We start from the raw sequence: 20575 nt of genomic DNA, 5'->3' as shown, positions 1-20575 counted from the left end.
GACGTGTGTCATCCAGCACCACCACCACCACCACCACCAGGGGGTGTCAAGGCTCCTGCTGAGACCAGACTCACTTCCTGGTTCTGCAGCCAATGAGGCATCGACAGGAAGCAGAGTGTGAACTGGTTCCTCACTGGCTGTGTCTCAATTCAGGGTCTGCATCCTTCGAAGCCTGCATTTGAAGGCCATTTGCGTCACAGCACTGCGCGAAGGCTCATCCCAATTCACTAAAATTCGAAGGATGCTCCAAATGCCCCCTTGAAATGCGCCCTACTTTAAGCCGATTTGAAGGATGCATCGCTACTACCTTTGCTTCATTCTGTACGCAGCAGCATGCAAAGCATGGAATCCTTGGAAGTCAGCTGAAATGGAGGCATCTACTTGCAAAGACACGACATACAAACTTAACAAGTATTAAAATTTCACATAAAATATTACGTTTTTACCGTAGGGTTTTTATTTATTTGAACATCCAACGCCATGGTTGGATGGCGAACCAACCAACCAGGCGAGTTTGGCTTTGTCCTTCTCGGCCGGGTCCTTCGGAGGACCCGCCTTCCGATAGAGGACGCTTCCTTGGAAGGACGCAGACCCTGAACTGAGACAGAGCCATGGTCTCCTCTGCTGCTGCTGAAGACTCTCCTTCACTGACTGCGGCTAACTAGCGGCTAACTAGTTGGCGGCCGGCTGCACGCTAGCATCAGCTAGCATTAGTGGCTAACCACCAGTGAGTTTGCAGCCAAGTGTGTGTTGACTCTTACACACATTCCTGAGCAGGTCGAGTCCTGCCTGCTGCTGCTGCACCTGCACACACACACACAAAGCATTTGTAACCTGTGAGTCACGGCTCGTCACATCATCGCGGGCGCACACACACACACACACACACACACACACAGTCCTCTCATCCCGATTGGACAATTCAAATCAACGCTGAGCTCCTATTGGTCCTTTTAACTTTCAAACCCAGGTGTTGACTGTTAGCAGAAGCTAACAGGACTAGCGCCCTGGGCCCGCCCTCACCCTCTTCCTTGGCCCCACCCTCTCCAGCAGGTCAGTTTGAAGATTTGAAATTAAAAAATAAAACTCAATATAGGAGGTTTGGATGCAGGAAGAAACTGTAACTGCAGAGGTCAGAGGTCAGAGGACAGCCTGGTGTGTGTGTGTTTGTGTGTGTAACCACTGTTTACCTTGGTGCCAGTGTCAACACCCAGCCTGTGTGTCAGTTTGGAATGTTCTCGTTGCTGCCCCCCCCCCACCACCACACACACACACACACACACACACACACACACACACACACACACACACACACACACACCACTGTCCTCTGATTGGTAGGTTCAAACACTGACTGAGTGATTCACTGACTCATTGACTGACTGTTGCTTTCAGCAGGAAACACCAGGAGACTCGCAACAACAGCAAAAAAAAGGCCCCAGTTATGAAAATATTTCCATTTTTTTTTAATGTCCAGGCTAATTCTCCAGGTCACATGACTCCACCACAATCAGGGTTTTTTTACACTTTAATGCAGCAAAATAAGACATTTAAAAGACAAATAAAATACCAACAACAACACCAATAAAAACCCTCAGTAATTCATAATTTCTGTTTGCACCCAGTCAACATGATATTTACAGCATCTTTTTGGAGGCTAAGGAGGCTGCAACAGCGCCACCTGTCAACATTTCAATACTACTAGAGAAGCGGGTGGGGCTAAAGGTCTGGCTTGTCGGTCACTTTCCCTTCAAAAAGCAAAGAGAACGTTGACGCCCACAAACTCCCCTCCGCAATGACTCCGCCCTTTCCACATCCAGGCTCCGCCCCCGCTCCACCTGTGTGCTCATTAGATGTGAAAAGACTCCTGATTTGTCCAATCAGCTGTACTGGAGAATTAGCTCAGTTAGCTCACTGGATAAGCCTGCTAAATTCAGCTGTACTAGCACGTTAGCTCACTGTTAACTTACTGTTAGCTCGTTCTTAGCTCACTGGACAAACCTCCTAAACTCTGCTGTACTAGCACGTTAGCTCAGTTGTCAGTTTGCTGCTAGCTCGTTGGAGGTGATTGGTGTGAAAAAAAACTGACACGATCCCAATGTAAAGGGAGATGGTCGTGAGCCTATGGGTGATTGGCGGGGCTTGCGAGTGGGATGTCGGCAGAACCAGGAAGTGAAACAGTAAGAATTCATTTTTTTGGAGGAGTGGAGAGGGGCAGCTGGTTGCTTGATCTGTGCTGCAATGCTAACCTTTGATTCAATGCTAACCTTTTGCCTTGATGCTAACTGTTGCCACTATGCTGTTACCTTGATGCTAGCCATTGCCTCGATGCTAACCTTTTGCCTTGATGCTAACCATTGCCACGATGCTAATCTCCACACACGCTCAGTGCTAGCTACTTTAGCCCCTTCTCTCCAAATCATCCGTGAAGTTCTTTTTAATTCACGCTGTTGTCTTTTGAAAGTCTGATGATGCTAGTTAGGATTAGCTCTCGAGGGACGTTGGTGCCTCCTCGCTCGCTCCTGCATTTTCAGAGCATGGTCTATACTTTATTACCGACACTTTTAAAAATTTAAACAATTTCCAGTTGTTGATGTTTTTATCACTTCAAAAAATGAATAAAGGGGGAAGCAGGAGGACAGGAGGATGTGGGTGGAGCTCAGAAAGGAAGGAGGAGGGAGGGAGTGACAGGAAGTAGCACCAGCCAGCTGATTGGACGGTGCAGGGTGACTCCACCCGGCTGGCACGCACAGTGAAAGAAATCAAAACAAGATTTTAAGGACAATTATTCCCCGCATTGTGTGTGTGTGTGTGTGTGTGTGTGTGTGTGTGTTTCCTGATTGGGGGCGGGCGGGGCGGGAGGGGGGGACTCATGTTGGAGAATATAAAAAAAAAGAAGCTGAAGATGATTTTGAACCAGTCAGATTGGTTAGAATAAAGTCGCTGATCCGGACGGAGGGTCAGCACCATGACGGAGAGGTGCATGATGGGAAAACTGGTCCAGGCTTCACGGGAAAACCAGCAGGATCCCACTGGACTCCTCCCACTGCACCGAGGGATGATGGGAAAAACTGGGAGAGCAAGAGAGAGAGGGAGAGAGAGAGTTAGGCCGGGTTCACATTGGACGCGGCAGCGCCGTAAAGCAAGAAACGTGCGCGAGCCGCAGCCCCCTGGTTCACGCCAGATGCGCACGGCTCGGCGACGGTCGACAGGGACATAATGAGACATAATTCACATTTACCGCTCACACACACAACTGAAATGCTCACACACACACTACTGAAATGGGCAATCTCCATCACGCACTCGCACATATATCCCACTAAGCACGAGTGTGTGTGAGAGTTAAGTACCAGTGTGTGTGAGAGCAGTTCAGTTGAAACGGAAGGCAGTTTAAACCGCAAGTTACGGAAAACGCGCCGGTGAAGCGTAGAAGTGAAGCAGTTTCACTCGATGGTGGTAGCGTCAGCACAGCCGTCGACCACTCGCCAAGCAGCGGCATATTATTGTCAGCGGAAACTATTCAAACTCTTCCTATCGTGTTTCTCTGAAGACGTGCAAATATTTATGCGGTTCAGCCGTGCGTTTATACCCATCCAGCGTTTTCCGTGAATTCGTGCAAACTAATTTTTTTTCTTCCGAACACGCTCCTCAGGGTGGTGACGTTTTAAAACGCCACCCTGCCCAGATTCGTGTAAACGCCGAAACAGATCTTTTAGAGGGCGTGTTCTCATCGCCTCGCCTCGGTTGTAGGGGGCGCCGTTTTGGTACCTCAAGCGCTCAGGGTCCAAGCGAGACGAGGCGAGTTGAGTGGTGACGTAGCGACGAGCAGGGCACTGGATTGGCTCAGTGTCCTCGTCGATTTTCCCTGTCGGAGCGGACACCGACGCCAACTCCTTCGATCGACACGGAACTTCCGTGTCAGGTACATTTTACCGTGAATACGAGCAGCTACTATTGATGGTGTACAAATATATTTACATGTGTATACATTTTTTTAAAACAGCTTTTTCAATACATGTTTATTTTGTCTTTTGGGATACGGATTGGTCGAGAGGACGTGGCTCTTCGCCGCGAGGAAGCCTCGAACACCGCGGCATAAAGTCGTCCTTGGCTCGCCAGGGCAGTTATTTCAAATAATTAAGGAGTTGTGTTTACTGTCTGTTTTTAAATAAATGCTATTTCCCGTTGTATCTGTCTCGTGTTTACTTTTGGTGAAAATATAAAGGTTGAACTACACCTTTACTCTCACAGAAAACGTAACCAGAAATTATAAATGTTGCCTGCATAAATGATCAACTGTGACTTCAGTGAGGAAAATTGTTCTTTCTTTAACAGAAAAGCAACCACAGACCGAGCAGCAGGTATGAAACCACTTCTACTTTGTCCATCGCTACGCTGTCGTGTATCGCACAGAAATAATGCCGTCGAAAACATTGTCCCGCTTTACCGCGTCGACTCCGCCCACGGTCTCGTGAACCGGGGGCCAATGAGGACACAATCAAACCGTGGCGAGGAGAGGCGAGGCGAGGCGAGGCAATGAGAACACGCCCTTAGTAAACCCTGACGTCACAGCCCTAAAAAATGTGAACAATAACACACAGTGCTCGTGGATCGACCGTGAATTGTGTGCAAAGTGAAAAACACTACAAAAACGTTCTGTTCTAAAGTAACTCGAAGCAGAGGTTCAACTCTGTCGTCCATCCACACCGTCTCTTCACGAGTAATCTTTCCTTCTGTTCTCAGTCGTGCTAAACTTTTAGCGAGCTCCTGCTTCTTTAAACAAGCGCTGTGTCTCAATTCAGGGTCTGCACCCTTCAGACCGAGTGTCCTCCGTCTGAAGGAAGCGGTCTTCGAGTACCCAGCCTAGAAGGACGGACCAAACCCCGCCTCCCCGGTCACCACTCGGGACGGTCTAGCCTTCGGCGTATTTCCTCGTTTCGTCACCGCCGTTCCCTCCGGCTGGCCAACCCCGGAAGTGACATTTTTATAGCATCAAGCTAACCATTGGTTCGCCATCTAACGATGCCGTTGGATGATCAAATAAATAAAATCCTACGTTAAAAACTGGATACTTTATGTGAAACTTCAATATTCTTAAATTTATATGTTGTGTCTTCACCAGTACATGCCGCTTATTTTCAGCTGACTTCCCAGGATCCCACGATGCTTTGCAGCAGCACGCAAAGCATCATGGGATACATAAGTGCGCGAAGGATAGTGCGGTGTATCCTTGGAATCGGCTAAAACGAGTGCGTATTTCCGAGTGCGCATTTTGAGCATCCTAAGCACCCTTGGGAATTGGGACGAGCCTTCGCGCAGTGCTATGATGCAACTTCCTTTCAAAATGCGTACTTCAAGGATGCAGACCCTGAATTGACACAGCAAAGCTGTGCTACTAGTGTTCTTCTTCTTCGGCATTCAGGAAGGAAAGTTGTGGCGCGACTCCAGGCCTGGCATAGGTACTACATCGTTTGGTTTTTAGCCTTTTCTAATCGTATCTGTGTAGAGGTTTTTTATTTTTTTTTCCACTTCAAGCGTCAACTGGGTGGACAGACCTAACCAATTTTCACTAGTGTGTGTGAGAGCATTTCAGTTGTGTGTGTGAGAGGTAAATGTGAATTACGTCTCAAAGCCCCCCCCCCCCCCCCCCCCCCATACCCCCGACCCCGTAGCCAGCCCACTCTGCTGTACGTGCACGTGTTTCATCTCTCTCGAAATCTGATACAAGGTACTGACAAATATAACATACACTAGTATGATCGAATTTGTCATTCACTGTATTTTATTTTGAAATGTCTTCATTTTGAAAATTAACCGGATTTTCTCATTTTTCTTTGAGCGACTTCCTGTCCAGTTGACGCAGATTGCTCACAAAATAGAGCAGACACCGAAATGATAAAAAGGTCACTGCGCGCGCTGCTTCCCAACTAGTGTGAACCAAGCGTTAAGAGTGTGAGCCCAACTAGTGTGAACCAAGCGTTAAGAGTGTGAGTGTGAGTGTCTCACCGTCAGTGTGATGGAGCTCCTCTAGTATGGTGACTCCACCCTGCGACACACAACACAAAACAGTGGTTACACATCTCTCTCTCTCTCTCTCTCTCTCTCTCTCTGGGAAACTGACATAAGACTTTTGAGTCATGTTTTTAAACACAAACACACAACAAAGGCTTAATTCACACTCCGAAACACACACACACACACACACACACACACACACACACACACACACACACACACACACACACACACACACACGCGCACACACACGCGCACACACCCTACCCCGGGCCTGCTGGCAGACTGTCCTCAACCTGCACAGAGTCCCGCTGAGGGCCCAAAGAGAGTTTCTGTCTGTGTGTGTGTGTGTGTGTGTGTGTGTCCAGACTCGACAGGCCAACAGTCTTATCGCGCTGGCTGCCGATTGGAGAGGTGAGGATGTAACAGGTCAGGAGTCAACGGTCCATCCTGTCAGGAAGATTATTTAAAAAAAAGTTTTACGCCACTGGGGGAGGTGGGCACGGCCTCAGTGTCCAGTGGGAGGAGCTTACAGAGACACAGTCCCAACAGCTGGAGGCAGCAGGAGGCGCTGTGGAGCAGCAGCAGCAGCAGCAGGTGGACCAGTCCAGACACGACACACACACACACACACACACACACACACACACACACACACACACACACACACACACACACACACACACACTCCTCCAGTGGGGTGGAGCCAATCCCAGGGGCTCTTCCTGGTCATGTGACTGGTGGGAGGGTCTAGCTGGAGCTCCTGACTCCTCCTGTTGGACCTTCACGTGTCCTCCTGCTCCTCCTCCTCCTCCACGCTGTGGGTGGAACCTCCTGGGTGGGCAGAGCCTCTTCGGGGGGCAAAGCCTCCTCTGAAGGGCCTGAACAGGAATTTTCGCAGTGAACAGCAGAAGCCGCTGCTGCTCCTGCTGCTCCTCCTCTGGGCCGAGGCCAGTAGGTGGCGCACCAGCACGGACACGATGAGCTCCTCTGCTGCAGCTCCGTCCACATAGAGCGACAACAGCATCATCTCCAGCGAGCCGGACCTCCTGCACAGCTCCCTCAGCACAGCCCGGCTGAGGCCCTGCAGGCATTTCAGCCGCAGCCGCAGCCCCCGCAGCTGTTGCACCTCCAGCTCCTCCTCCAGCCGCGCCCATGCCGCTACCACCAGCCGCTCCAGGATCTGCCCGCGGTCCTCCATGGTCATCCTGGTCTTCTTCAGGGCCCTCCACAGCAGCAGCTCCACCAGCGTCCTCACGTAGGTCTGGTTCTCCTGGTTCTCCTGGTTCTCCTGGTTCTCCTGATTCTCCTGGCTCTGACAGCTCTGCTGGCTCTGCTGGCTCCGCCCCTCCTCCAACTGGGTGAGCGTGGCCTGGCTGAGGGAGGTGGTGACCCTCTGGCAGCAGATCTCCAGCTGGGAGTTCAGCCACCAGTGCAGCAGCACCAGGAAGCTCCTCACCTTCTTCTCCACCTCCTGCTGCACCTCCTCCCTCCTCTCCGAGAGCCCTTCCCCTTCTGCCCCTGGCCCCGCCCACCCCCCTCCTGGTGCCCCCTCCCCCCGCTGGCCCAGCAGCCTCAGCAGCAGCTGGACCAGGTTCTCCACAAACGCCTGGTCTTCACCCCTGGAGATCCTCCACAGCGACTGGCAGAAGTCAGGCCGGCCCTGACCTTTGACCTCCAGGTCCACCGAGTCCAGCAGGGTGTCAAGCGAGGCGGCGGCCGCCCGGAGCTCCGCACCCTCCTCCTCCACCGTGCTGGAGAAGCGGAGCTGGAGCTGCGAGTGTTTCCTCAGCAGGAGAACCTTGGCGAAGCACCTAGAGATGAAGGTCCTGATCTTCAGGCTAATGGTTGTGAGGGACACGCTGCACCTCCTGCTCCTGCTCCTCCTCCTGCTGCTCCTGGTCTTTAGGCTGAGGTGGGAAGAGAAGGAGGAGGAGGTGGGGGAGGAGATCTCCTCTACCACCGAGCGGATCTTCTCCGAGGTCTCTGACAGCACGGCGGCAGCATGCGAGGCAGGGACGGCCTGCAGGAGGGGCTCCAGCAGCTCCGACACCTCCCTGCTGATGGACCTCTGGACCATCTCAGAGGAGGCTTTAAGCACCTCCTGCTGCTCCTCCACCACCTCCTCCTCTGAGGTCTGGGAGCCTCCATCTCCATCCTGGAGCTCCTCCAGGTCCAGCAGCTCCTCCAGCCTCAGTTCCTTCTTCTTCTGGAAGAGGCAGGTGTTGACCTTTGACCCAAAGGCCCTGAACACCTGGCAGAGGTGGGCCACCATCATGTCCAGGCGGCCCGGCGGGGTGACGTGGAGGAACCTGGAGGGTCTGGAGAAGCTGCCGCCTGTGGCCACCACCGAGTTGACTGTGTCGGCCACCTCCCTGGAGACCTGCTCCATCAGGAGCTCCTGGTCCTGGACCTCCTGGACCTGCTGGACCTCCAGGACCTGGGCGAAGGTGCGGGTCAGGCCGTCCCCCAGGCTGGAGCGCACGTGTTCCTGGCTGACGCAACCTTTGACCCCCAGACTGGCAGTGAAGCTGCTTGTCAGGCTGGTGAGCAGCTCCAGCAGCAGGTCGGCCAGCAGCAGTTTGGACGCCTCGTCGGGACACCCGCTGGTCATCCGCCGCCACTGCGCCTCCGTCAGCCCCCGGAAGAACTGCTCCACCTGGGGGCGGATGGAGCCCAGGAGCAGCACCGGCACCTCCTCCTCAGGCCCCGCCCCCTGTTCAGTCGCCACCCCCACACTTCCTGCTTTGCCCATGTAACTAGTGTGTGTGTGTGTGTGGGTGTGTGAGAGAGTCTAGAATTTAAAGGGCCAGTTAACTGTTTTTTTCAGTGCCAACTTCACCACCAAGTGTGTGTGTTTGAGTGTCAGTGTCAGTGTGTGTGTGTGTACGTGTGTGTGTGTGTGTGTGTGTGTGTGTGTGTGTCTGTGTGTGTGATTGTGCTGCCACCCTCTGATGTCACTTCCTGGACCTGGAGGGAGCCTCCACTGGAGCTGCTGCAGCTGCTGCAGCTTCTTTGACGCTGCAGCAGCTGCAGCATCAAAGACATCAAAGGCAGCGCTGATCAAAGCAGGTGGAGGGAGGGAGGAGGGCTGGGGTCAAAGGTCAGGGAGGGGGAGAAAAGTGGGAGGGGCCTCCATCTTGGACTGTGACGTCATGGAAACGATGGGCCTCCAGTGAGCCCCTCATCACCCAGGACTGGAGGACCAATCACAGCAGGCTGACAACACCAGGCTAACTGCCAAACAGCAGCACCGGGTGGTGGAGGGGCCAGGAAGTGCTGTGTCCCCTCCTGGTCATGTGACCTAACGGTGAGTCACTCATCACTTCCTAACACACAGGAAGCAGCTGCAGGTCCCGCCCAGCAGAGGGCGTGGCCACGGCCGGCTGCTGCAGTAGTGTGTGTGTGTGTGTGTGTGTGTGTGTGTGTGTGTGTGTGTGTGTGTGTGTGTGTGTTGCAAGAGGTTGAGAATGACTGGAATGTTCTACGAGGTGATAAAAGTGCCCACACACACACACACACACTGTATGAACACAGTTCCTATTTCGACACAACAGAAACTGTCTACCGGTTTTTGCTATGTGACCACACACACACACACACACACACACACACACACACACACACACACACACACACACACACACACACACACACACACACACACACACACACTGCTGGCTGGCTGGAACTACTGGAACTTTCTCTGTGTATCCCTCCGCCGCCAGCAGGTTCTCAGTTAAGCCACATTGAAATGCAGAACAGGAAGACACTCCCCCACCACGCCCTCCACTCACGGTACTTTCTGCCTGCAGTAGATGACAAGGGCGATGGCGGCGGCGAGGGCCACCAGGACGCCAATGACGATTCCAGCGATAGCTCCATCTGAGAGACCTTCATCTAGAGCGCCCTCCTCTGAAGGAGCAGGGAGAGGAGGAGGAGCAGGGGGAAGAAGAGGAGAGGAGGAGGAGGAGGAGGAGGAGGAGCAGCAGCAGCAACAACAAGAACAGTCGTTAGCATCAGTTTATCACATTTTTCTTGTATTTTTCCTTTTTTACTTGGTTTTGGTCTTTATTTGTTTTTATCAAATTTTTTATAATTTTATTGCTACTATTATTATTATTATTTAGAATAATAATGGATAATAGAATAATGGATTGGATTTATATAGCACTTTTCAAGGCACCCAAAGTGCTTTACATTGAAGCCATTGTTCATTCACACCACATTCACACTGGTGGTGATGTAAAGCTACATGTAGCCACTGATGTCCTGGGGGGGGGCAGACTGACGGAAGCCTGGCAGCCAATCAAACAGGTCCTCCGACCACCAGCCAACATCCACTCACATGCGTGTGAGGCATTGTGGGTTCAGGATTTGAACCGCCAAACTTTCTGTCAGTGGACAAGCCACTCTGCCTCCTGAGCTACAGCCGCCCCACATTACAGGATTTATTATACACATGAAGTTTTGTGAGTGTGTGTCTCACCCTTGACTGCCAGCAGGTGCCTGGCGGTGGCGATCTTCCCCGTCGCTGTGTTGCTCGCCTTGCACTCGTACGTCCCGCTGTTCTTGTACACCGCCTTGTCAATGGTCAGCACAGGCTTGGCCATGTCTACCAGCGATGACCCATTGAACGTCCAGCTGAAGTTGGCCAATGGCATCGAAGGGGCGGAGCAAGACAGCATAACGGGGTCGTTGACCTCCACGGCTTCCTCACCCGACACCGTGGCTGAGTCAGGACCGTCTGGAGAAGGAGAGAGAGAAAGAGAGAGAGAGAGAGAGAGAGAGAGAGGGAGAGGTCAGAGGTCAGAGAGAGTTGTAGGTTTCCTGTCAGGTAGGCCAGGCTAAGCTACTGAGCTAGGCTAAGCTAGCTCAGCACAGGTGAGGAACCCACCAAGACAGGTTTCTTCATCTATGCTAAGCTAGGCTAACTGTGTCTCTCACTCTCTCTCTCTCTCTGTCACTCACAGTAGACCTCCATGCTGATGGTGGCAGTCTTGCTGCTGACTTTGTTTTCCAGCTTGCAGCTGAAGTCCCCGTTGTCCTCCGGCTGCAGGGGGCTGATTATCAGCAAGGTCTCGTTCTTGACTAAGGTCATCCGGGAGCTTAACGGCAACTGCTGGCCGTCCTTGGTCCAAGTGGTCTTAGACACCGGACCCCCGCTGGCGGCACAGCTGAGGTTGGCAGAGCTGTTCCCGGCCAGCAGGGGGGCGCCAGAAGGTCCGGTCAGCGTTATGGAGGTGATGCTGGCTGTGGGGTGGGGGGGGGAGTAGACAGGAAGGAGGCAGGACTTCAGCGAGGAAGGGAGGGGTCATGTGACCTTAGTCCAGAAGGACCATCTCATCTCCACTGGCCGGAGCAGCACAGCAGGAGGTCACATGACCACACACACACACACACACACACACACACACACACACACACACACACACACACACACACACACACACACACACACACTACCCAGCATGCACCTGGGCTGCTGACCTCCACACACATCATAATCATCACACCGCAGCTAATGACCAGCTGACAGTGATGATGTCACCCATGGAGCTCCAGCTGTGGTGTGATGTCATTGACCACAGCCAATCACAGACCAGGGGCCCATTGCACGAAAGCAGGATTCCGGCATCCACGATCAGTAACTAAGCCGCGTTCAACCAATCCACAACACGTGTGTCCAGGCTTAATGGGTTGCACAAAAACACATCCAGGATGAGAGCACACGGATTCATCAAGCCAGGTGAAACCTATCCTGGATAAGTGCGCGTACGCGGCTTCCTCAGATAGACCCCCGTTATCGAGCTCAGAATCAAGGATTCACCATGACAACGAGAGCGGCGTCCTTTTCCCATCCGAGGCGGAAATCCTAATGGAGGCTCATGAGGAGGTAAAGGAAGAAATACAGAAGAAAGGCAACACCACCGCAGCGTTAAAACAGAGAGAAAAGCGTGGTGAAGTATTGCAGACCGTCTGAATGCATAGTGCATAGTGCACAAACACGAACTCGCTACTCGTACTCCAATTATGAACCAGTTGAAATTGTAGGTGGAATTTATTGCTGATGTGAGTGAAATTGTTTAAATGTAGCTCCAAAAAACCGTAACAATGACAAATAGACAACTTCACTGAATGTCTGTTTGAGCTTAAAAAGTTCCATGTGTGTGTGTGTGTGTGTGTGTGTGTGTGTAACTAATATTTAAGATACAGAAGTGTACATTGTATGCAGAAGGTGCCTACTCACCTTCTTTTTAGCATCATTTGGTGCCCACACAAAATTTCATTTGTGTAACAGGACTCAGACGCTGTGTATGGAAAGAGCCATCCTGGCAACATAGTGGGAATTAATGGACGGAAATTCCCATTATGCAGAATTCCTGTGCTGTGCTAATTGTCATGGGTTGACAGAACTCATAAGTTGTCAGACAATTGTATGCCCAGCATCTACAGCGACAAATCCAATTTGATTTGGGCATCCAATACAAGAAGAGAAAGACTGCAGACCTTTTTATTAGAGTCAGAAATAAAAAGGAACACGATAAGAAAACTCTCCCTTGAAATAAAAAAAAAATTTGAATGGGAGGTGAGTCATGCTTTCAATGCACACTGTATGCTGACTGGAACACAAATATAGTAATAATTATTATTCACCTTTCCTCTCCCAGGTGAATTATGATGGTGTCTGTTTCATGTATGCACCTTTTGGCCTAAAAAGAGATGACACTAAGCATTCAAATTGTGAAAGTTTTTATCTATAATCCCACCTTGGTGCTATGATTGGTTGGAAATTGAAACTCTGGCATCATTCATAAGGATAGAAGAAATGCACTTAATGTACCATGTAATGCAACTTCTCAGAAATATTAAAACACAAAACGTGAGAAGAGGGACCAGTTGAAATTTCTATTCTTTAAGGGAGTAAGTATCACTGTGACATTTAATTGAAAAAAAAGGTACAACGATAATAAACTAACGATTTGCAGCTTGTGAGGTGTAAAACCTCACTAAATGTAGCAAGACGCAAAGGGGCCGGGCGGGCTTCCAACCCCAGACTCCCATGTGATACTCATGCGCGCCAACCATTTGGCCAAAGGGATCTTCCCTTGGCCAAGTAGCCAAGGGCGCATGATCAATTGGAGACATAGTGACAGGACCGTCAACTGTCACGAAAAGAACCTCATGTTACTCTTTGGTGTGTATTCATGTTTATATGGGATGTGTATTTTTATATATGATGCATGGGAAAGTATAAGTTACTAATTTATCTATAGTGATTGGAATTAAATGATTCCAAACGTTGAAATAATGACAGTGGGTCTAGTTGAATGTGATAACAATGTGTAGTTTTCAGTGGAACAACTGTTGGTTTGCACTGGTGGTGACTGTTTACTGAGACAAGGAGTGAGATTAAATAGATCCTGGAATTTAGCCTGGTCTGGAGCAGGTTCACTCCACAGAATAAATCCCCATGGTAATTTATACCATAACATATCCCACTTCCACCTATCCCACTTTTGAGCAACCGGATCAGGGATAAATTCATCCAGGATAACCAAGATATCCCGGCTTAATCCCTTATCCTAGTTTCGTGCAACAGGCCCCAGGAGGATGATGATGTCACTCCTGTAAGAGGTTTTTTTTGGAGTTGAAAACAAAAATGCATGGCTTAGCGAGCAAAATACTTTGATTATTCATCTATTAAATTATTGCGTAATTTACTATTGGTTAATTTAAACAATCATGCTTAGTTGTAACTACTACTACTACTATTCTTATTATTCTTATTATTATCATTATAGAAATAATAATAATACTTGTACTACACATTTAAAAAGGAAATTTCCTTTTTATTTATCTATGCTTGAGCCAATTTAATTATGATCTAATAATTTATTATCAATGTAACAACTGAAACTCCTCCAACGACGTGCAGGTGATCTCCTCCAACTCTGGTGTGGCCACAGGGGCGGCGCTGTGACTCACCCATGATGCCAAGAGTGACGGCGGGGGAGAGGACGGCCCGGCCCGTCTTAGTGTTGGTGGCCATACAGGTGTAGGATGCCGGAGGCTTGTTGAGGCCGTACACCTCCAGCACCTTCTGTGGCAGCACCTCCTGGAAGTGCTCCAGCTTCTGCTTCTCACGGTACCAGGAGAAGGAGGCCGTCGGCCAGGAGGAGGCGCCACACGACAGGTTGAAGGAGCCGCCGCTCGCGATGAAGGACGGAGGAGAGGAGGGAGAGATGGTGACACCATCAGGACCGTCTGGAGGAGGAGGAGGAGGTGGAGGTGGGGGGAGATAGTGAGGAGTAAGAGGTGGCGAGGAGCAGGAGGAGATAGTGAGGAGGAGGAGGTGGCGAGGAGCAGGAGGGAGGGGGAGGAGACACATCAGCCAATCAGTAGGAGCCGTGACGTCACGCTGGGAAAATTAAAACTATTTTCTGGCCTTAATAAATATTTTTTTGAAAGATTCTAAAGTCCAGGACTAAAGAAAATCTACAATAAAAAGATTTATTATGAACCATGTTAGAGGTCAAAGGTGGTCTTGTCAGCCATTTGACAGGCCTTTATTTTTATATTGTGGTCTGATGGGGGAAAAATGCTCTTTGGGGCCTTATGTCCACGGCATATAATCGTTCACATGCAGAGTTCACGTTTGTATCCTTTACATGCAGTACCTCGAGTGGCCACAGGGGGAAAATCTTTTTAGGTCATATAGGGTTTCTAAGGAGGAAAATTCTATTAGGGCTTTATGTATTTTTTTTAGCTGGACTACCTCTAGTGACCACTAGGAAAGTAATAAGATGCGCTAAGCGGCATTACTCACAGAACATGGTGAAGTTGAAGGGGGCGCTGCGCTTCATCTCCAGCTTGTTGGCGGCAGTGCAGCTGAGGGGGCGGGACAAGTCACTGCGCAGCACATCAATGATGGTGAGCGTGCTGGAGGTCTCGGCCTGGAGCCAGCCAATCACAGAGCAGAGAGTCAGTCACATGACCCTCCTCCCTCCCTCTCCGTTTTATTGATTATTTTGTCATTTTATAATGTGCAATAGGACAATAAAGTGACATAAACAGACACACAGAGTGAACAACAAACACCATGTGTGTGTGTTTGTGTGTGTGTCTTGGTCTGACCTCCTTAATGGAGACCCTGGAGGATGTGGCCAGCAGGGGGGTGGAGCCATTGTTCCACGTGAAGGTGAGGAAGGAGCCCTTGGCGGAGCAGGTGAGCACCAGCGTGCTGTTGACCTCTATGACCTCTGCCAGGTTAGAGCTGATGGACACCTCAGACACTGGCTCTGGAGGGGGAGAGAGATGGGGGAGCATGGTGAGGGGGGTGAGGACACACACACACACACACACACACACACACACACACACACACACACACACACATACACAAAGCTGTAAAACAGTGTACTGGCTCTTTAAATCCTGAAGACATCTCACCCACAAGAAACTGCTGCTGAAACATCACACAGCAAATGACCTGGGATCACACACACACACACACACACACACACACACACACACACACACACACACACACACATACACACACACGGCCCCGCCCTCCTGGGGACAGCCAATCAGAGGACAGGGATCCTGGAGTTGAAATCTCAACCAGGTAACGGCCAATCAGCATCAGAACTGAGAGGCCAGGTGAGTCACAGCAGCAGCAGCAGGTTCTTCCTGTTGGTCCTGCTTCGGGGGGGCGGAGCAGGAGGGGGAGGTGCCACCACCGTCCCGCTGCCTCAGGCTCCTCAACGCTAAAACCAACACACACCTGAGCAGGTGAGAAGACCTGCTGGACCTGTTCCTGGTGGAGAGCGAGAGAGAGAGGGGGGCGAGAGAAAGAGAGAGAGAGGGAGGAAGAGAGGGGGAGAGAAAGAAAGAGTGAAAGAGACCGTGGGAGAGAGAAAGAGGGAGGAGGGGAGGAGAGAGAGGGGGGGAGAAAGAGGGAGTGGGAGGGAAAGAGAGGGAGAGAGTGTGGGAGAGAGACAGGGAGGAGAGGAGGAGAGAGGGGGGGAAGAGGGAGTGAGAGAGAGAGGGGGAAGAAAGACAGAGAGGAGGGAGAGAAAGAGAGGGAGGAAGAGAGAGAAAGAGAGGGAGGGAGGGGCAACCTAACCAGTTGTGACGGCCAGTGTGACCAGTGACTCCAATGGGAGTGTTGGGAAACAGTAGCCATGTGTGGACACACACACACACACACACACACACACACACACACAGCTGTAAAACAGTGTACTGGCCCTTTAAATCGTCATGATCTGACCCCAAAAAACACTGCTGCTGAAACCATCACACACACACACACACACACACACACCTGAGGAGGCCACACCCATCACCACTTGCTCACCGTTAGGGCAGGTTTCCTCTTTCTGCTGCCGTTTGAATCAAAACTGCGGTGACGTCACCCAAGAGTTCACGTGACCCCAAGTAACCGCCGGGTTGCGTCATCAGTGCGGGGGGGGCGGAGGCGAGGAGGCTCGACATGATGTTGGTGGAGGGGGTGGAACTACATCCCTCCGCGGCAGGATGTAGTCCCACCAACAGCAGCAGGTGTGGCTGCCCTGTACCGAACTGCCACTAGGGGCGCGCTGGTCCCGCCACTACAGCGGCTCCGAAGAGCGAAAATTGCAAAAAGTTGTAAAATAAACAATCGATCAGCGACGCTCAAACTACCGCGGAGCAGGGAAAGAGGGACCGACGATCGGTTCGGTTCGGTCCGGAGTTCCGGAAGGCGTCCAGTCAGGGGTGTGCAGCCTGTGTGATGCGCAGGTAGACGTCGTATCACCACTAGAAAATATCCTGAATGACCGTAAAACCACTAAAAATGAGCAAAGATGTGACTCAGTGTGTTGTTTTGACACAACGTTCAACGTCCTGTTAAAAAATGTGATTAAAATTATGTTTCATGTTCTGATGTGTTTGAGAGAAACAGCCGCTTCTTTATTGGTGTGTTTGCGCCACTTTTTGCATCGACTTGATTGCTGAAACTTTTTTTTCCCACACGTGTGTTAGGTGTTTATTAATTTTCCCTTGACTAACTAATGTGTCTTGCTGGTACTGAAGTCACTTCATTCAAGTCCAGCATGTAGATGACTGGTTCAATATCTTCTGTTGCTTTACACTACATTTACACGGAGACATTGACGACATCAGTCGTTCAATGATTTCCCTTGTTATGTGGATGCTGGAGATTTAATGCAGCACTGAGCTTGATGACGGTGGTGGTGGTGGTGGTTCTGGTTCTGTGTCGTTCTGAACCCACTGCAATCATCTAGTGGGTTCTAAATGACTAGTAATCCAGACCATCAGCTCCAGCTCCAGGAGGTGCGTCTCTCTCTCTCTCTCTCTCTCTCTCTCTCTCTCTCTCTCACTCACTCACTCACCCAGGACCCGCAGCTTGATCTCGGCCGTGAGAGTGGATCCGTCCTCTTTGATGATGGTGATGCTGTAGTCTCCGCTCTCGTCCGCTCGCAACGCAGTCAGGGTGAGACTTCCGGTGACCGGGTCCACAGACACCCGGTCCTTGTACAACGCATCGTTCGTATTCAGGCCCGTCTCCGTCCGCGTAGCGATGTGGACCTGCTCTGTTCCGTCGTTGAAGTTCCACACGATGAAGGTGTAGACCGGCTTCACCAGCGTCTTCAGGGTGACGTTCCGACCCAGCACCGCGTCCACCGGGCCGTCCGGCAGCAGGTCCTGGGCCCAGGACGAGCCTGGGGGTGGGGGAGGGGAGGGTCAGGGACTGGACCGGACCGGACCGGACAGGCTGGGGGACACCGAGGGGAGAGGGTCTTACCGGCAAGGGTGAGCAGCAGCAGCAGCAGCGGTGGTGGAGGAGCCATGGAGGAGCTGGAGCAGCAGCGGTAGACAGACAGACCGACAGACCGACGGAGAGCAAGAAGACCTACCTGCTGCTGGAGCGCGGACACTCCCGGACACGCCCAGACTTGCACACAAACCCGCGGCTCAGTGACGTCACGAATCGCGGAAATGTGTAAACTTCTCGTGAAAACTTCTCCTCCACCTGCCCCTCTTCCTCCGTGTTAACTGTAATGTGGTGCTGCCACCTCCTGGACATCGTGTGCTGGTAGTTTCCACACCTGCCCACCTGGAGCCGCTCCCTGCCCCCTGGTGGCCGCTGTGAGGTGTGACAACCTGTAGTGGTGGTAGTGGTGGGTGGTGCGCTCTCCCTCTCTCTCTCTCTCTCTCTCTCTCTCTCTCTCATATCGATGTTTCATGCGGTCACAGGGTTGATTCTGATATTTATTGATTCCATGAAGTGATGAGCTCTGAGAGTCTGATAGTCAAAGTGTTTGAATGTGTGAGTGGATTTATGAGTAAATCAGCAAGCTACCGTGTGCAAAAGCGCCACCTTCAGGAAAACTCTGATTTTAGACGTGAACAGGTCCAAGTCCAGCTGGTTCTGGATCATCCCCTGGATCAGAAGGTTCTGGTCGTGGTCCTTCTCCTGCTCCTGCCAGGTCCAGGTCCAGGTCGAGGTCCTGGTCCAGTTGGGCCAGGTCCTGGTCCTGGTCCTTCTCCAGATCACCACTCAGCTCTGAGCCTCCCTCGACCTTCACCAGGTCTCCTCCTCATCTTCTTTCACTCTTCAGCCAGCGCTCAGCCTCTTCCTTCACGTCAGAGCGGTCCGGTGGCGCCCCCTGATGATCCACAGCGGGACTCCTGCTGCTCCTTGATCAACAACACCTGCTAAAAAAGAAAACTTTTTTTTTTTTTTTTTTTTTAGTAACGCAACAAGCACAATTGGAAGCAGCTTAAAATAAAATGCAGGCCATTATTCAAAAACGATTTAGGCCAGATATCATACGGCCAGAAAATATAACAAGAGCTTGGACCAGAATGTCTCCAAAAATATTCATTTGTTTTCTTGTTTGTTGTTATGGTTGTTGTAGTTGTTTTTACAAAATATTCACAAAAATCACTCCGAGCACTGAGCCAGTGAGCGTGACTTCCGGGAACAGTTTCGACGAGTTTCCCTCCTGTCTCTTAACTTCCTCCTTGCACTTTGGGGCGTGGATGTAAGATCGGGTTGCGACAGTGGGTTGAGGCCGTTAGCATGCTAAGCTAGCTCTTTCCGGTCGGAAACTCGGAAGGAAATATATTAACGTTCAAACTATTAATTACTACACTGAGGGGGGGGGGGTTCACACGTCTGTTTCTATATTGATAGTAATTCTATATTACATTTATTATAATAACAACTAAGCACACCGAGTTTGAACCCGGAGGACTGTTTTTTTAACGGACAGCGGCTGGCAGGTGACTTCCGGTCAGGTTTCTGCTCAACTCTGGGCGCTAGTAGCATTAAAAGTGACAGTTTGTCGGATTAAAGTGCGGGTCGGTGGTGGTTCAGGTGGTAGCGTGCTCGTCCCCGAACCCGAAGGTCCCCGGTTCGAGTCCCGGCCGCCACCGGTGCCACACCGCCGAGGCGTCAGTGAGCAGGACGCCGCACCCGCAACCAGGCTCCTGGTGCTCTGTCACCGGTGTGTGAGTGTGTGTATGACTGGGTGAACGTGCAACTGTAGTATAAAATCCCTCAAGTTGTCCCCGTGACAAGTGAGGAATTATGAATTCAGGCCATTCACCATTTTACACCCGTTTGAACCGCACGAAGGTGAAACAGATTTTGAATTAAACAGATTCGTGCTTGAACTATCCCTCTGCTCGAAGAAGCTTCTAGAAAACAGGACGAGTTCACTCGGAGACAGGAAACAGCTGTGTGTGAAAACAAGTTGTGTTGTGCTAAATTGTGAGCCCATGTTTGTTTCCGCCCGGAGTCCTCTCCGTGTCGGACCACACGTGTTGTTCCTAATTACTCAATTTTTCCAGTTTGCAAAATGTTTGTACATCGCATTTCATACACAAATAGACAATCGAGAAACTTTGTTTATTAAATATAGGTTTTTATAAATAAACTTTTGTGTGTGTGTTTTTTTTTGGGGGGGGGGGGGTCTCTCTCTCCCCATCGGCTCGGCTTTGACTGGGTCGATCAAGCGAAGGCTGCGGCTGCTTCCGGTCAGAAAATGAATCCAGTTGGGTTTTTTTTTATACACGGTGAAGCACACAAACTAGCGGGACTGTCCGTTTAACTGCTGCGATCTACGTCACCCACTTTATCGACTATTTCAAAATAATTGTTTCTAATTGACTGACCTGAGACGACTGTCATAGCGCCCCCTGCTGCTGTACTACTGCCCTACGGGTGTCGGTTTGTTAGCAGCAACTACTACTGCAGTCCTGTATCTGGCCAGCTGGGAGCGGTGTGGATCCACCAAACTGTTCCTGCAGCTCAATCAACCCCCTGCTCGAACAAACTCCATCGACCTGGACGGCTGGAGGAGCTCCAGGTGGAGAAGGTCAAGGTGGAACAGGCAGCAGGTGGAACGGGAAGCAGGTGGAGAAGCTCCAGGAGGAAAAGGAATCAGGTGAAACAGGAAGCTGGAGGAAATATCTGAAATAACTCAACCAGACTCCGCCCACAAAGCAGCGTGCAGTTCAAACTGCCTGGTTTCCATGT

At 50.9% G+C, this 20575-nt stretch overlaps 1 protein-coding gene across 2 annotated transcripts; it reads right to left on the bottom strand.

Moving 5' to 3' along the window:
- Window positions 1–1442: 1442 nt before the first annotated feature.
- LOC142905009 (cell adhesion molecule CEACAM5) lies at window positions 1443–18115 on the bottom strand. Of its 2 annotated transcripts, XR_012929487.1 has the most exons (11): window positions 17834–18115; window positions 17421–17750; window positions 15157–15320; window positions 14849–14975; window positions 14008–14286; window positions 10990–11271; window positions 10508–10765; window positions 9816–9933; window positions 6010–6049; window positions 2002–3071; window positions 1443–1924 (listed from the first exon to the last, which is right to left on the bottom strand). XR_012929487.1 is itself a non-coding variant. In XM_076051464.1 (10 exons), exons 1-9 carry the CDS (start codon window positions 17877–17879, stop codon window positions 6031–6033), a joined length of 1623 nt encoding a protein of 540 aa, XP_075907579.1. In that variant the 5' UTR covers window positions 17880–18115; the 3' UTR covers window positions 1443–3071; window positions 6010–6030. The 2 variants fall into 2 exon arrangements, 1 of the variants encoding a protein (XP_075907579.1); XM_076051464.1 differs by having other exon boundaries at window positions 1443–3071.
- Between the last annotated feature and the right edge of the window lie 2460 nt (window positions 18116–20575).

This window comes from Nelusetta ayraudi, unplaced genomic scaffold (genome assembly GCF_046127955.1).
Source record: "Nelusetta ayraudi isolate G7.1 ecotype Tasmania unplaced genomic scaffold, CSIRO-AGI_Nayr_v1 ptg000135l, whole genome shotgun sequence".
Taxonomy (NCBI): Eukaryota; Metazoa; Chordata; class Actinopteri; order Tetraodontiformes; family Monacanthidae; genus Nelusetta; species Nelusetta ayraudi.
The sequence above is the reverse complement of the archived record's forward strand: the minus strand, read 5'-3'. Positions and strand labels throughout refer to the sequence as shown.

Excerpts from the sequence above, each read along its gene's own strand:
- LOC142905009 (XM_076051464.1), bottom strand. The coding sequence starts at position 17,879 with ATGGCTCCTCCACCACCGCTGCTGCTGCTGCTGCTCACCCTTGCCG. Across the intron at positions 15,321-17,420 it reads GATCAAGCTGCGGGTCCTGG|AGCCAGTGTCTGAGGTGTCC; the intron begins GTGAGTGAGTGA and ends CTCCCCCTCCAG. Across the intron at positions 14,287-14,848 it reads CTTCAACTTCACCATGTTCT|ACGGTCCTGATGGTGTCACC; the intron begins GTGAGTAATGCC and ends CTCCTCCTCCAG.